Consider the following 17,764-nt stretch of genomic DNA (forward strand, 5'->3'; position numbering starts at 1 on the left):
CAAATCAAAATCCATTTCTTTTGATCATTCCTAAAATTATTGTTATTAAGCTTACCGATCCCATTCTACCTAGGTACAAGTTAAGTCTATTGGTACTTTGAGGATGGTTATTAAAAAAAAAGCACGTATTTCATAGTCACTGCGAAATGTTAGTAGTCCTGGCTCTAAATGATCTTGACACATGAAACAACAAGCAGAGTACAGTGAAGAGAACAAAGATTTATAAATTTTATGACTAAGGCATATTCACTGAAACATCGGCTCAACTTTGAAAGGGGAGGGTAACGGAAAATGAAAAATGGCCCCAAATTCGGTTCTAATTTTGTCTTGATCTGCATTGCGTTATAAATTGGACATCACTGTACTACAATATTTTACACATAAACTGTAAACAATATGCTATTTAAATTTGATGCAGACTGTAAAATTAGATGCGAATACTGTTTTCGGGCTGCTTGAACAGTATGAAATTAAAAGTCGGAAAGAACCTGTTATTTTAATCAAATACTTACATCACAAACCAATCTACGCCCTCGAAGCTAACTTCTCTCTTTGTTTGACAGTGGTAACGACTAACTGTTACAGATGCACTGTTCAAAAGACGGTTCGATACATTTTGTAACGATACTCTCAGATCTTGAGCCGAGCAAGAGGCTGGTATGCAGAACGCGAGTCTAAGATATGCCCTTCTGAAAGTTATGGTAGCCATGCAGTGTTGCCCTTTGAGTTGATGTCCAGCAGCATCATCAGTTGCTACATTAATACATTCGTCAAAATTTCCAAGACTCCAAAAGTTGCCTTGCAGAAAGCCTTCGGGGAACTTCGAAGCTGAGTCCACCACTGAAAAGAGAGAAAAGAAATATAACTTGTTTCCTTATTTCTGAATATTGAATTATCAGAGGAAAAAGAATAAAGGAAATAGGGAAACACAATAATGATAATAAGTTCCCTCATTGTTAATGAGATTTGTCCTTGGATATTGATTTTTAAAGCGAAATTTTATTAATAAAATCTTGGAAACCATATATTTCATGGCTCATAACTCGGAAACAAAAAGCTTGCACACCACTTGAAAAGCAGGTCAAGATTTACCACTGTACCAAGTGTAATCCAAATTGAATGACTACAGTTGAGCTCATACGATCGAACCCCAAATTTGATGGCCCATAATTCGGGACTTCCTGAAGACGATCACGAAACCGATGGCTAAGAAATCGAATCCAAAGAGATGTGAGAATTATAGAACTATTAGTCTCATATCTCATGCAGCTAAAAGTTTGCTCCGGATACTGAACAGAATTTTATATGGAAGAACAAATGAAGAAGTTGAGGAGGAGAAGTTCGGGTTCAGAAGAGGTAAGGGCACAAGAGATGCTATTGGATTATTAAGGGCGATCGGGGAAAGATTTATAGAAAAGGGAAAGAGGTGTATGTTGTATTTATTGATCTAGAAAAGGTTTTTGACCGCGTGGATTGGGAATTATTGTTGAGAGTTCTAAAGAAGATAGGGTTGGAATGGAAAGATCGAAGACTCATAAGAAACTTATACATGAACCAACAAGTAAGTGTTAGGATAGGGGAAGAACTGACGGAAGAGAGTGCAATTGGAAGGGGAATTCGACAAGGATGCTGCCTCTCTCCAACACTATTTAATTGTCTATCTAGAAGAAGAGATAATGAAAAAGAGTTTACATGATGATGACGGCATTTCGGTAGGAGGTAGAGTGATTAAATGCATAAGATTTGCAGACAATATGGCGCTTGTTGCAGAATCTGAAAAGGAAATCAATAAAATGTTAGAAAACCTGAGGATGGGCTTTGAAGAATATGGAATACAATAAATAATAGAAAGACAAAAGCCATGGTGATTGGAACGAAGAGGTCTGTGTCAAATATAAAAGTGGGAGGGGATAAAATAGAACAAGTGAATAGTTTTCGATATCTGGGTAGTGTTCTTAGTGATGATATGAAGTGCGAACGTGAAATAAAAGCACGAGCTATTTTGGGCATCTATTATAAACCAAATTATTAGCTTGTGGTGACAATTCCTTTGAAATATGTGTCACTTCAATGTCGTTTAATGACAGTAAAATCCTTTGCAGAGCAAAAATTTAGGAAGAAAACTTTTCAAACAATGTAGCCTTGTACAGCTTTACCTATTTGAATATGATTTTTCTCTTTTTACTCTATTAGTGTTTCTGCATAGACTGTTGACGATTTGGCTTGCGTTTGACATTTGTGTGTTACACTGCAGTATATGAGCATTTAACTGTTAATTATGAATGTAATTAAACTAATTATTGTAAGCTTGGATAACAGTAAAATATTACAGCATAGTTTTCGGTGTTTCGATAAACCTATAAGGCTGTGGAAGGCAGCAAAGAAAATTTATGCGCTGTAATTATTCGTAACATAGGGCCCCTTTGAAATAGTCGGCTCCAGGGCCCCAAAAGCCTTAATCCGCCCCTGATCATGAGGGATGTGCTAGAAGGTATGGTGGCAGAAAAGACAGGGAAAGGATAAAGGAGACTACAATTGATGGACGATATCAAAAGAGAAAAATCGTACGTGAAGACCGAAAGGTTAACGGAAGACCGTTGAGCATGGAAGCTCCTTAGTTGCGCCTAGGTACTTTGCCAATAATGGCAGATTATCTATGATGATGATGATGATTGAGTTATTATGCTGTACTTCACGCCTTTATTACTATATGTACAGTACTGCCCCTCATTTTGCAACAAGTCTGTACTATCGGAGCCCCGAATATCCAAGGTTAGTCACGGTTCTATTGTAATTCCTTCCTAATACATTCTGAAAATTACGTATTAAATTAAAACCATTGTTTTCTTTACGTATAGGAAAGTTCCGCTAATATGTCGGACTTTACAACAAATCAAAGAACATTTCAAGGTGAATGATTTCTTCGTATTGTTGTCGTATCCGGTAGTTCACATAGATCATTACAGATAAGGTTGCGACTAAGAGATTAGTTTTTTCAGTAATTTATGCAATCAATCATATATATTGCGTTGCTGTAATGATAGATTGTTTCAGAGTTTAGAGTTTATTAAGTACAAATTTCTTATCATTAAATATTGTGTTCACAATACGATAATTAGTGACATTCCTACCAGACATGTTACTGCATTTAATAGAGATCACATGTCTACGAGTATAATTTTATTGTACGCATTATTTTCATTTACATAAATATTATCAATCCATCACACCTGTTATTGCATTTAATACTGGTCACGTTTCTTTGATTACGTTGTTCTCAGTATTTGCGTTATTATTATAACAATTGTGTGCAACAGCCAAATTAATTTTGACCTTGAGCGCTTCTCTCAGTTGACCGATCTGTTTTCGGCGAGGTTACCAATGTGGTGTGATTTGAAAATTAAATTTGGCTGAAGTACTATATTCAGTGTTGCCAATTTATCTATTTTTATGGCCAAAATCTAGTCATTTCCACTTAATGGTTAGCCAAGCCATTAGGTATATTTTGGGCTAATTCTATGTTCAAAAGTTGCTCGTTTCTAGTAATTTGTACTTAGTGGCAGTTGAATACCTTTCAAAAATTAAAACTTCACTAGAATTATAAGTAAAACCGTATTAAAGTGTAATTTGCAATTTTGTTAATCTCTCCAGGGGTGTCCAAAAACGGGTTTTAGAGCGCGTGCTTAACCCATGAGATTTTTTTTTTTTAGGAGGGACATGATTTTTTATTGAAAATGGTACATTGAAAACGAAACTGGAAATTGGTAAATTTGGGGGGAAATAAATATTGGGGGATTCCGTCCAAGTCTTTGGGGGAATGAACACCATTGAATACTTCTACTTGTAGTATTATTTACATTGCTATACCTCAATCTATCGTACGTATATTATTTATCATTCTCACCTATTAACATACTCTCAGTCAAGTCGGCATTATGGAAATTCCACTTCACCATAGCTAATTACAAGCATAATTAATTTTTAAAGGAGAATAATTTTCTGTGTGGACGGAGCAGGCATTCTTCCAGAAAATTTTGTCCGATGGGAGGCAAAATCAAAATTTAATGAGGATGAACATTGAGAAATTATGCGCTAAAGAATGTGTAATCGCATTTTAATCTGTCTTAGCACCGTAGGTGTAGGAGGCTGGAAGAATCAGCGGTTACACTGTATATATATTAAGGGTGAGACATGGGTGCTGATTCTGGGGAGCCGAGTTGGCCCGCCCCCCAAAATTTCCTTGCTCACACAGGCTCTCGATATATTAGCTTGCATATTTCTTGACTCTCTGACAACAAAACACACATAACTGAATGCTCCCTATCCTCAAAAACTAAACAGAAATCGGCACCACAGATAAGAGTATTTTTTTAATTTTATTTTTGAGTATAGCGTCACTTTAGAAACGATGAGAGGTGAATCTATAGTTTAACGTGATCCGTATTACAAAAGTTCTAACCGGGAATCGAGTACAAGTCTCTCACGCCAAAGACGCGTACGCTAACCACTTAGCTACAAGAGAGCTAATATTTTACAGTATATGAGAACACCAGGAAGGATATTACAGCATGCTTTATTTAAACAGCAAAACTATGAGCTATTTTGTTTTGCTGTACTATTAAATTATGTTACGTATAATTTTAGAATTACAACTGTATTCGATAGATTGGTAGTGTTCTTTTTTAATAGGTCGTGTGGCTACCATTTAACATCAATTTTTAGGTGTAACAAAATTTGTTTCTCTCGATTTGTTGAAAATTCCGCATAAGGATTTACATTTAACCCATTTCATTTCGTTCAGCGTGCTTTGCTGTTTTGCTGTATGGTTGCCGATAACCATTCATGTTGTGCTGTATGGTTGCCGATAATCATTCCTGTTGTGCTGTGTGGTTGCCGATAATCATCCATGTTGAGTTGTATGGTTGCCGATAATCATCATTGTTGTGTTGTATGGTTGTCGATAATTATTCCTGTTGTGTTGTATGCTTGCTTTTATTCATTCCTATTGTGTTGTATGGTTACCGTGTTGTGTTGTGTGGTTGCCGATAATCATCCCTGTTGGGTTGTATGATTGTCGATAATTATTCTTGTTGTATTGTATGCTTGCTGATAATCATTCCTATTGTGTTGTATGGTTGCGATAATCATGCCTGTTGTGTTGTATGGTTGCCGATAATCATCCCTGTTGTGTTGTATGGTTGCCGATAATCATGCCTGTTGTGCTATATGGTACCGATCATCATGCCTGTTGTGTTGTATGGTTACCGATAATAATTCCTATTGTGTTGTGTGTTTGCTGATAATCATTACTGTTGTGCTGTATGGTTGCCAAAAATCATTCTTGTGGTGCTGTATGATTACCGATAATCATGTCTGTTCTGCTGTACGGTTGCCTATAATCATGCCTATTGTGCTGTATGGTTGTGAATCATGGTCGCTTACTTTTAGGGAAGAATGTAGACTGAAAGTATCTGAGAATAAGATCCAGGGACACGAATATTCGGACTCAAGAGAAACGGAAATAGAAAATGCGCAAACTTTACAACGAGGAACTACATAATTTATACGGCTTACCAAACATTGTTAGTATCATCAAGTCTAGGAAGCTCAGATGGGTAGGTCATGTAGCCAGAATGGAACAAAGTAGAAACATTTTGAAAGTTTTAACTAGAAATCCAATCATAAAAACGACCATTAGGAAGACCTAGGCGCAAATGGGAGGACAATATTAAGATGAATCTCGCAGAAATAGGAATACAAAGTAGAAACTGGATCCAGTTGGCTAAGGAGAGAAGTCAGTGGAGAGCTTTTATGAACGCGGCATTGAACCTCCGGGTTCCATAGTTCATAGAATTAGTTAGAATTGCCTTGGCGCCTGTACGGACGATGAGAGGAAGGTATAATACATTGTTTTCGCCCTTTTTAAATATTATCTTAATATTTGCAATTATTGATTGATTTTACTATCAAGCAATACCTAAAATAAGGACAACTCATTTTAAGATAAGAAGAAGTAATGTTGACCAGACAAATTGTTTTGACCTGAAATATCTATCTTTCGATCTTAAAAAAAATATCTTTACTAATTATTTTTCTGTGATATAAACACCTTTCTTTTATGAGGATCTCTTATCATCGACATCTTTGCAATTTCTGTAGTTTTCCTAAACAAAACCCTTATCACTGAAGTGTTTACAGATTTTTGGTTTAGAAATTATGCATGAAATATAAATTGAGTTGATAGTTTTCATTAAAAAAATACTTTGTTTTCGTTGCCTATTATTATTATTAAGTATTCTGCATTTTGGCATATTCTGGGATTAATGATTTTTTTAAAGTTTTTTTTTTTTTTTTTTTTTTTTTAAGGTTAGGGCATAGAAATGTTTCTTCCACGTTTCTCTATCTTCATCTTCCTCTTTTAACTCCCAATACTTTCTCGTATTTTTCAAATCATCAATTAATTGTGTTCTTTTTCTTCCTATTTCTCGTCTTCCTTCCATCTTTCCTAACGTGGCGGTAAGAAGACATGTCATTGTGTACAGGGTGTTCCAGAGCGATCCAGACATTACCTTTTTCTCGAGGACGGTACATGCTATCAAGTTGAAATGAAAAATTGCACCACAAATGTGGGTCCAAAGAATCCGTAGATTTTTTCCGTAGAATCTGTAATTTTTTTTTTTACAAAATTCTGAAAGCCCCCCCTTTGTGATGTAATGGGTGGCACATGCCCCGTTCTTGCGGTTTTCAAATGTGAACGATATGTTCGAATGCAAATTCGAAAAGGTGGAGAAAAAATAAGATTGCTCTATTGAACATTTGTCCGTACTACCTACCGTTTCCCGTGTACCATTTTTTTTTTTTTTAAATGAAGGTGCGCGAAATAAAGTATACGGAGTTTACTAATTAAGATAATGTAAGCATTGTCACAGTGTCGGGAAGTGCAAAACACACACTTTCCAGTGATATGCCACATGGTGACTCAGGGTCTTAAAAAAGAAGAAACTGCGTGACCCAAGAAAAGGGGCTCCAAAGTAAGGTCACAACACGGAGAAAGGTAGGTAGTACGGACAAATGTTTAATAGGGCAATCTTATTTTTTCCCCACCTTTTCGAATGTGCATTCGAAACATATAAGATTATTGCCCCTCCCTCATGTTTCTGATTTCACAAACCATCAGAAAGGGAACGTGAAACGTTTGTAAAGAATGTAAAAACATTATCTATATATTCCATAAAAATAAATTTAATGCTAAAAATATTTTTATTGTTTCACGGAACAATTTCCAAGTATAAATAAAAAAAATATATAAAATCATTTGTTTGAAGGGAGAATTCGGTAAACCTTTAATCCATTAGAACGAAAGGTAAGAGTGATAATATGTCATCGAATTAAAAATAAAAGTTGTAATAAAGATAAGGTCTTTATTGGTTAAAGTTTTAGCAAGTAATTAACACTTAAAAAAAAAAAAAAAACTTGAAACATAGAAGTGTGCAGTTTCCTTCTATTAAGATGATTAACAATGTATTTCTTAGAAATTGACAGGTCGTAATACGTAATTTATTTCCTTTTTAGTAAATTTCTTAAGAACAAGAAAAAAATGAAATATTTCACGATGTTACGTCCTACGATTGTGCTCAGAAGAATGAAGGAAACAGACGATAAATTGAAGTGAATTATTTTGAAAGGAATTGAGAAATCAGAATCCAGGAATAAACGGGAGAGCTCCGGGATAATATATTAGCCTAACGATCATAGGCGAAACCATGCAAGATTCTATAAAAGTATCTATTGGACTCGCTAACAGCTAGTCGGTAGTCTGCTGGGGATAAAATTTATGATGCATAATTAACGTACATTTAGTAACAATGGTAGGCTTATATCTGACTGTACCTTTCACTTCCGTTTATTGACAGAAAATGATACATTATACTTAAGTTTTCAGTCAAAGAAACCGGAGGTAAAAGAATATACAATGGACTGTATATTTCAAGTTTTAATTCATGGATTTGTGAGAAACGTTATATATATATAACATAAATGCCGTATCTCACCTTTGTTCTGTGAACAAATCTATGTCTATGTTGATATAAAAGCCGATACTGATTTTTGTTTCTTAATTAAGCTAAAAATAGAAATATTCCAATTATTGTGTTAGTTAATCATAAAAGTAAGGATTTGAATTACTGATGTTAATTTGACAGAATGAAGTAGTGGTATCTCTGGCATTGCATTCAAATGTAGTTAAGTGATTAACTCATTACAAAGAAAGACATTTGTGCAGTATTTAGCTCTCTATGCATTGTTCTTATATGCTAATTGATTGACATGCAAAGAATGATAAAAAGTTAATCTTGAAAGATCAACATTATACGTAAATCGACTATTTTATAAATCCTTTTTCATGTGATTACATCCTGATTTTTTTTTTTTATTTCTACAACGTAAGAAAAGTTTTATAAGACTAGTGTAGGTGGCGTGGTATTAAGACTTTCTTACCATGTTATGATTATTTTAGTTCTTGACAATCCGTATTATATTCTGTTTTACTATACTATGACACCTGCTGCTTCAAAGAACGTTAATTTTATGAGGCAAAGAACATCACACAAGCCTTATCGTAGAATGGACATTCGTCATATTCCTTGAAATTAACATAATTTGTACCTATCGGAAGAGGAGTCAGACAAGGGTGTAGTTTGTCGCCGAAATTATTCAACATTTACAGTGAATGTTTAATGAAGGAAGCATTAATGGGAATTGGAGACTTCAAGATTGGAGGACAGATCATTAGCAAGATCAGGTATATGCAGATGATAGGTTATTATACCTAGAACCGGAGAATGACTACACGAGATGATTGACAAAATAGTTGATACTTTAATACTATATGGAATGGAAATCAACAGCGAAGTCGAAAATCATGAGAATATCCCGAGGAGGAAACGTGCCCTTACGGGTCGGAGTAGAACAAAAAGAAATTGAGGAGGTAGATAACTTCAAGTATCTGGAAAGTATGTTGACGAGAGACGCTTACTGCACCAAAGAGAGCAGGTCAAAAATAGCAATAGCCAAAGAAGTATTCAACAAGAAAAGATCGCTTTTAACTAACAGGCTCAATATTGGACTTAGGAAGTTAGTCAGGTGCTATATGCGGAGCATTGGACTGTATGGTTTAGAGACCTGGACATTACGGAAGTTAGACAAGAAATATTTAGAGAGCTTCGAAATGTTGTGTTGCAGGAAGATGGAGAAGATAAAATGGACAAAGAGAGCTACGAACGAAGATGTTTTAAAACGGATAGGAGAGAAGAGGACACTTCTAGCCAGCATCCTTTGTAGGAAGGTCAATTTGATTGGACACATCTTGCGAAGAAATTGTCTTCTTCATACAGCCATAGAAGTAAAGATGGAAGGAAAGAGAGGAATAGGAAGAAGAAGAACACAACTGACAGATGATCTGAGTAACAAAAGAAAATATTGGGAGTTAAAAGAGGAAGCTGAAGTTCGAGAAACGTGGAAGAAACATTTCTAGACCTAAATCTAAAATTAATAATAATAATAATAATAATAATAATAATAATAATAATAATAATAATAATAATAATAATAATAATAATAATAATAATAATAATAATAATATCAAGCTGATTAAAATTATTCAAGAGGACAAAATCTAAAAATGGTTTGTTTTTGAGTAATTCAGAAAAAATAATACTTTATTGACTGATTACCTGAACCTGCACTGTTCACACAATGCACCGTTCTAATATAAATGTGAATCTCCTTCGCGCTTCTCCCAATATCTGTAGACACAAACATGAGTAAGACAGGAAGACTGTCAAAGGGAGTGAGTTGCTATAGACAAACATATAAATGTAGTATTTTAAAATATAGAATGTTGGGATGAGTTTGTGGCAAACTTGGATAAGTGATAGATGATAGCAAAATGCAATTATATATAATCCGATATCCGAGTACGTCTCATTGTGTTTCCATCGAAGATGCGAGATTACAAATGTTTTGACAATAAAGCGCCTGAAATGTCTGTCAACCCGCTATACGTAACACCTCTTGTGGTTGCCTCTCACAAGGAAATCAGCCTTAACATTCTAGTGGCAATACATTAAACTAATATGGTCAAAGACGACGCCTAAAATGTGGAATAAAAACATAAAGACAAGCTGTTTTGAAAATTTGAGTTAGAAGTGACAAATTTACACAAAATGTGGAATCGATTAGCGAAAACAACACTTTTCTAGAGCTTTTGGTTTTCGAGATCTCATTGTTGAAAAGAATAGGCCAGAAACATACAAACCTATCATTTTAATTCATAGATTTTAATTTATAGTTTCTGTTATCAAGGTTATAGGACATAGGACTTCCTACTCAAAATACGGTTTAATCTCTAGTGTGTGTGATCCCTGGTTTGATCTTATCTCGCACCAATTGGGCTTTGTGGTAGACAATCACCGTGTGCATGTGTTTCTGTGGAGTTCTCGTGTTTCTTCATTTTACTATTTCATTCATTATCATCATAACCAGTGGTGACATTCAAATAATTTAACAACCAGTTCTGTGGCTAATATTTAACAACTGGCTGTATGATCAGTATAGTACTTTGACTTAGTGTTAATATTATTATTATTATTATCATTATTATTATTATTATTATTATTATTATAAATAATAATAATAATAATAATAATAATAATAATAATAATAATAATAATAATAATAATAATAATATTTATGCCAATGATTCTAGTACGGTGACTATGATGCAGCATAGCATCTTCATTTTGAAATTTTGAGCATTGATTTTCAAAAATAGTACTAAAAAATTAATTTTCTTTTTTAAATACTGAATCCAAAGTTGAAGAGACAATTCTGACAACCGATTCGAGGCAACCGGTGGTAGGCAGCTGAATGACGCCACTGATCATAACCGTCTCCCTTAGCCTCCGTGCATAATCGTGGGACGGAAAATTAGAAACTTCAGTTCATCTTATTTTATTACAAAGTGGGACCCAAATCATTTATTGTTTTATCTACGGCAAGTAGTGTTACCGATAATCAAACCCAGGGCCACACAACTAGTTATTTCGTACCTGTCGATGTCAATACTATAATATACTTTTCAAGTCTACGTGTGTAAATATGCATCCGCGTGCAACCGTCCTGATATTTAAGTACAGTTTCGTATTATCAAGGAACAACTCGTTTGTAATAACCCCTATTGGAACACGTAAGGGTATTGGGAATCAACTGAATATATTACTTCTTGAAACGAACTCAATTCCACTTTATACATTTACAAATCGTTTCTACCCTATATTCACTGGATACATCACAAGTTTTGAACACCCTTAGTGCAGTTCTTATTAACTACTGTTAGGAAGCATGAATATGTTAAGAAATAACTAACAACCTAAAATTCTAAAATTATCCAAACACTGATTTATTTTTGGATTCAGTCGAGCAGACGGTTCTACCAAATAGACAATTTATAGGTAAAATACGATGTCAAACATTTTTCATGAAGGAATGGGAGTGTGAATATAAGTAATTACTGCCAGTGCGCAGAACATTGAAGTGAATTTTGAGTGATAGTGAAAATATTGTATGTGTAAGTGTGCCCTTCCACTATCCTCGTTTGTGCGTATAACCCCCCCCCCGTCGCCGAGGAACCTGCTCCCTACGGACGCACCTCCACGCTACCGCTCAAGACTCCCTCCTGTCCTGACTCGGTTAGATAGCATTCGTGATTTTAGTGGCCACATAGCACGAGTTGGTTCGTGTTTTAGTGGCCACCTAGCACAAGTTGGTTCGTTTTATGCACTATAATTTTTATGCCATATTTCCATCTTGTATTTATACAGAGCCCTCCTAAAGTCAATATTCAAGTAGTAATGGAGGTCCTCATTTAGTGCATGCTATGCTAAAAGAAATAATAAAAAAAAGAACTCTAACCTTCCTTGAAAATGTAAGAAGTGTGTCAAAATTTGGTAGAACCGTTTGCTCGAGTAATGTCATTTTTTTTTTTTGAAGTAAAATCAAGAATAAATTATGTTAACTTTATAAATGTTCTTTTCTTTAAGACAATAAATTTTGCATGACTTACGTACTGATGACGTCAATTCGATGCATCAAACAGTATCTTTATCATTGCATTCAAATTCAGTTTGGAGATTAAAGTCATAGAAATCTTTTTTGTTTTGAGCTTTGTACAGTACGTATATTGTTTTGTTGATTGACATCCAGACAACGCGATAAAGTTAATCCAGGGAAGATCATAGGTGATCCTCAATCAACGATCGTTAATCCGCTTTCTTATATACTGACCTGATTTTATTATTATTATTATTATTATTATTATTATTATTATTATTATTATTATTATTATTATTATTATTACTACTTTACTTGCCATATGACAAAACTATACTGTATATCTGACTAGGTTTCCTTTCAATAAGTTTGATTGAAATTTTTATTTGTTTACTAGGTGAACTTGCGCTCTCTATTCAGTGCATCATTCACATATGAGCATGAATCTCCTTGTCATTTCTCACAGCATATGCACATGTCCCTTTACAGACACAAGTCACAGACGTCTTGATAAAAATCGACAATTAGTACTATAAATGGGAGATTTTATCGATTACTTTTTCAACGTCTCGCACTCTTTGCAAAGGTTTCATCCTACTTCCGGTTGGAGTTTCTAATTCATGTATGATCAGTGTTTTCTTTCTTCTTGCATACAGTATGTAATAAGCGAATACATTACACAGATAATTAATTATAATGTCAGTTATATATGGTGTTCATTGGGCAAAACACTACAAACAATAAAGATTCATCTTAGCCTGGAGAACGGTTATCTTTCGTTTTTCATTATAATTTGGCCATGAAATAAACTCCTAAGAGATATACAATTCTTATATATAACAATGTTGTGTTGAAATGTATAACTTGTAGGATATGATGCTTTACTTTTTAAAAATTTCTACACTTCCAGTGTACCCCTAAAGAAGTAGTAAAAATAACAGTAATTTTTAAAATATTGAATTAGAACTGAACTATCTATACAAAATTTGGAATCGACTAGCAAAAAAGGCATTTTTCTAGCATTTGTGACTCTCGAGATTTCAATGTCGAAAGGATTGGAGACAAACTTTACCTTAACATATAACACATATAAACCTTTTCATATATAGATTAGAAAGATATCTTCAGAAAATAAAAAGCTTATTTTGAGCATCCTTGAATAAAGAATTTAAAAATGTGATTTTTAACTAGTTTGGTTTATCAACCAAAATTCCTTTATATGTTTATCCTGTCAGTTCCTGTGTCCGTACGAGAGACAAAAAAATCTGAAGAACTATTGATGTATCACCGTCAATTTTAGCCAGGATGTAGAGAGTTTCAAAAGCTACGAATCGAGTCCGTTCATGAAGGTGATACAGGGTTATTACAAGATTCATTGTTCCTTGGTGGTATGCAACAAACTGTACCCGAATGTCACTTTGGTTGCATCATGCCGTTAAGTAGGAATCTCACCAGGATGATGTACTGTGATCATTTATGCTGAAGATGAACACATGCGTCATTTAACGTCAAAGAACTTTCATTAAGTTCCCTTAATACATATTTTCTTATTTGCTATTAGGTCAACTTTTCAATACATATTTAACCATTTAATGAACTTCTAAATATGCTCAATGAGGCAAGTTTTCATTGAAATCAATAACGATGTCAAGAACAGCATGGGAAGGAAATTGAAAGACCAGGATCTAGTTTTAAAGTATTGTCTCGACGTTCTTTTCGTACAATTGAAGAAAATCCTGGTACAGCATGCATGACAAATTCTGGCCACTAGATTCAAACCGGGATTTGATAATAAAGAAGCAATCCTTGTAATCTTTAGTCTATGTTCTTCGGTAAATATTTATACTGAACCGATAGAAGGCGGTATAGTTCTTGGGTAAGACACAAATCTCATACGTAATGATATAATGTTTTGTATCCATTATGTGCCTGAAGTTCGTAGGCGAGGACAGAACTGCAATACTGCTATGCAAAACCCCGCACTGAAACAAGCATCTTATTTAGATTGAATATCGTAGAAAGATACTTGTTTCATTCAGTAGCTTTACAAATCTCTAAAGTCTCTTGATCTTTAGACTTAGTTAACGAAAAAAGACGATAAAGGAAAAGAAACTATTTCATCTAGGTCATTAGACTTCAATTGCCGGTATATACTGTATAATGTTATACTAAAGCGCTGTTCCCTTTGTGAAGATGGCCTGTATCCTTAATAATCTAGCTCTTCACGAACCAGGTCACTGTAGGTACGATCTTTAAGCTCAAGTGAGTGAAACTCAATGAACCATGATGAAATTACAAAATGTAGGTAGAAGATGTTTGTTCCCTTACAAAGTTTATGTAGTGCGAACACGATTTTGAAATCGTGGGCTTATGTTCTTCTTCCAGGCCAATTACACATTTACCTGTGGCTGCTTTCAGATTTTCTTGCAGAAATTTTTGTCCGCAAGGGAAGGAAAAAATCAAAATGTGAAAGGGGTTGCACTGGAACACTACATGCTAAAGTAATTACCCAGTTTAAACATGACATGTACTCGCAGAGAACAATTGGCCATCGCCGGTGGAGAAGGGGTACAAGCATCCCGGGAGTATGCTTGGGAATAAGACTAGTCTCATTAAAATTCTGCCCATGTACAGTCCCCAGCAAAAAAAAAAAAAAAAAAAAAAAAAATGCAACTTGAGCATGTAAGTTTATTGTGAAACGACAAAGTCTTTCGCTCCAAAATAAGTGTGCAGGGGAGGACGCCGAGGTTTCTCCTGGCGTGATTCGTGCCACTTAGACGTTATGTTGATTCCCTGCGCTGTTACGCGTAGTTTCACAATAAACTTACATGCCCATGTTGCAGTTTTTTGTTGCAGACTGTACAACTTGCGATCAGAACGTAAGGCAAATTATGTTTTATTTTTATTTATTTAGGAATTGTGGTGGAGAGTACATGAAGAAAGTTATCGGAGAATGAATGATCGTAAAAAAAAAAAAAAAAAAAAAAGCTTAATTTGCGGTTCTGACGCTATGTCGCAAATTCACAGATACGTGTCGAAAACAGATACGTAATTGAACTCCAGATTGTAATACTATTTTTTACCATATCTTGTAAAAAACATATTTTCAAGTGTTACCTAGGCAGGTTTCACTTGAGACAAAATTTGAACATCTCATCTCGGAAATGGATCGCAGAACTCGTTTAGTGTATTTTGTCTAGTCTCGAATATTTCACGAAAATTCTGTTTTGTGACCATAGTAATTATGCAGTTTTCTTTCTAAATAATTTAAAGATATCTTTCATTAGAGTCCTTTGCTAATGTAATTGTTATGATGCAAAAAAAAAATCTTCTTTTACGTCCTCCATCAATAACAATAAGCTTCCCATTCCTCTTTTACCTTCTATCGCAGTTTATACTACAGCCTTTACATTAGCGGATCACAAAGGTCGTTTCGAAAGGATAGATCGCCTTCTGGACGATTAATGTGTGCTTCAAATAAGAAGTTTTACATCAAGTCAGAATAAAGAAGTGCAATAGTTTATATAAGTATATGGCTATAAAAAGATATCCTTTTGGGGATATGCAGTCGCCTCCACCACTCTCCTCACGAATCCGCCAGTGCCCTTTAACAATAATTCTTGTTGGAGGCTGAGAATATTGTGAACAGTTGAATGTCCACGCCCATGTCAGTTCAAAGAAGGATAATAAAGTGTATTTCATTTGAAAGAAAGTTTAGTATATGGTTGAATAGAGATCAGCCGTTATAACTGAATGAGCCAAAAATAGCAATTACTCTGGCCAAACACGTGAAAAGACTGTAGAAAATCGATTGTCATTCACCGTATAGCCTGGATCTTGCTCCGAACGATTTTCATTTCTTCTGACACCATTCCTATCCGATAAGCATTTTGATAGTGATGAACAACTGCAGATGGCTGTCACAGACTAGCTTCGCTCCCAGGCGGCTGACTTTTACGTCATTAGAATACATACGTTGACCCCACGGTATGACAATTTGGTTCTGTCACCCAAGTTCTCTTAAATTTTGGTGCTACTTCATCGTACCTTGAAGTTACGTTAAAATGATAGTCGTTAAATCAACCACCTGACATGATGAGGAGTCATTTTAATAACATATCACTAAATAATACCCTGTAGCTTTAATTACAGCTGCCAAACAACTACTTTTACACACACACAAAAAAAAAAAACTTTTGTATTGAACGGACATAACTCTTATGAGGAATATTAAAATGTGTCATAAATTATTTAAAGTGGTTCCAAGGAACGAAATGTAGTCGGTGATGAGTAATATATTAAACATAAGAACAACACATACCAGCATTTTTAGTGATGTAAATGTCAGAAAATTCATCCGCTCACAAAATTGTATAAATGTAAAATATATACACATATACAATTCAATTCTTATTTTTAATTTAGATTATTGTGGAAACTAGCATTATTGTCATCTTCAATTGGCGTGTGATACTATTTACTAATGTGAGGTTTACCATTTATGATTTCAGAAGTTGATACAGTGGAAACCGCAAAATGGCTGGTGTATAGTGTAGAGGACAGAGCTAAGTTTACTGATGAAGCTTCGAGTCGGTGGTGCAAATGCAGAGACGGTGGAAGCAAGAGCGAGGTAGGAATGGAACGCTTAACCCTATGACAATAAAAAACTGTCATAAGAAATTAATGACAACTGATAGTGTGTTAGATGCAAGTTCATCTGGACAGCCCTCAACATCCAAATCGGAATATAATGTGCATGTTGTTCAGGACATGTTTGAACGTAGGCCTTCAAAGTCCACAAGACATGCTCCTAGGGAAATGGGACTGTCACGCCACATAGTAATGACCATTTTAAAAAGTGAGTTGCATTTTCGACCTTGGAAGTTACATTACGTTCACGAACTTTTTGATAAGGACTGCTACAGGCGAATGGAATTTCGTGAGATTATGCTTGGTTGGGGTCATGATTATTCAGATTTGCACGACAATATCCTATGGTCTGATGAAGCGGTGTTTCACGTCGGAGGTTTTGTGAACCCTCACAATTGTCATTATTGCTCACATTTCGGTCCAAATGTAACGATGAAAAAAATGCCATCAGGACCAAAGGTGGAAAGACATCTACCAGATTCAATGGTCCATACGTGAGACGCAACACCATGAATGGTGATCGATACTTGGAAATACTGCAAACGTATATATGGCCTGTGATTCAAGAATGGGAAAATGGAAAGGAGTTACTATTCATGCAAGATTCATGCAAGATCCAGCCCCGCCCCACTATGCAATTCCAGTTTGAGCATTGCTTGGTGACACTTTCCCTGGCAAATGGATCGGCCACCGGGGACCGACAGAATGGCTTACATGCAGCCGTGATCTAACTCCATACGAGTTCTTCATCTGGGGTTGGGCTAAGGAACAAGTATATACGTTAAAACTAAGAGATATTAACAGTACATTACACAGTACACCCTGTAGTTTTATTTCAAGCAATAAAGCTCTCCACTCAACACCGTCTCTGTGACAATTCGGAACGTCAGGCCTGTGTTAACCGCAATTTCGAATCTGTGGTGTTGAAATAATACGTTAAAGTAGTAGTCATGTTAGGACACAGGATTGTGTTAAAATTGAGTTGTTTCGGCACCATCACTTTTTT

At 35.1% G+C, this 17,764-nt stretch overlaps 1 protein-coding gene across 1 annotated transcript in view; it reads right to left on the reverse strand.

The window, feature by feature from the left end:
• Positions 1 to 3,956, reverse strand: part of LOC145670114 (nose resistant to fluoxetine protein 6-like) — a 47,947-nt gene extending 43,991 nt beyond the window's left edge. Inside the window, exons 1-2 of the mRNA XM_081738482.1 lie at positions 3,905 to 3,956; positions 513 to 840 (exon numbers count right to left, since the gene is read on the reverse strand). Of these exons, the coding sequence (XP_081594608.1) occupies positions 513 to 840; positions 3,905 to 3,956 (380 nt within the window). The remainder of the gene's footprint in view (positions 1 to 512; positions 841 to 3,904) is intronic.
• Positions 3,957 to 17,764: the final 13,808 nt, after the last annotated feature.

The sequence above is a fragment of the Thermobia domestica genome, chromosome 14 (genome assembly GCF_964235325.1).
Source record: "Thermobia domestica chromosome 14, izTheDome1.hap1.1, whole genome shotgun sequence".
NCBI classification, from domain to species: domain Eukaryota; kingdom Metazoa; phylum Arthropoda; class Insecta; order Zygentoma; family Lepismatidae; genus Thermobia; species Thermobia domestica.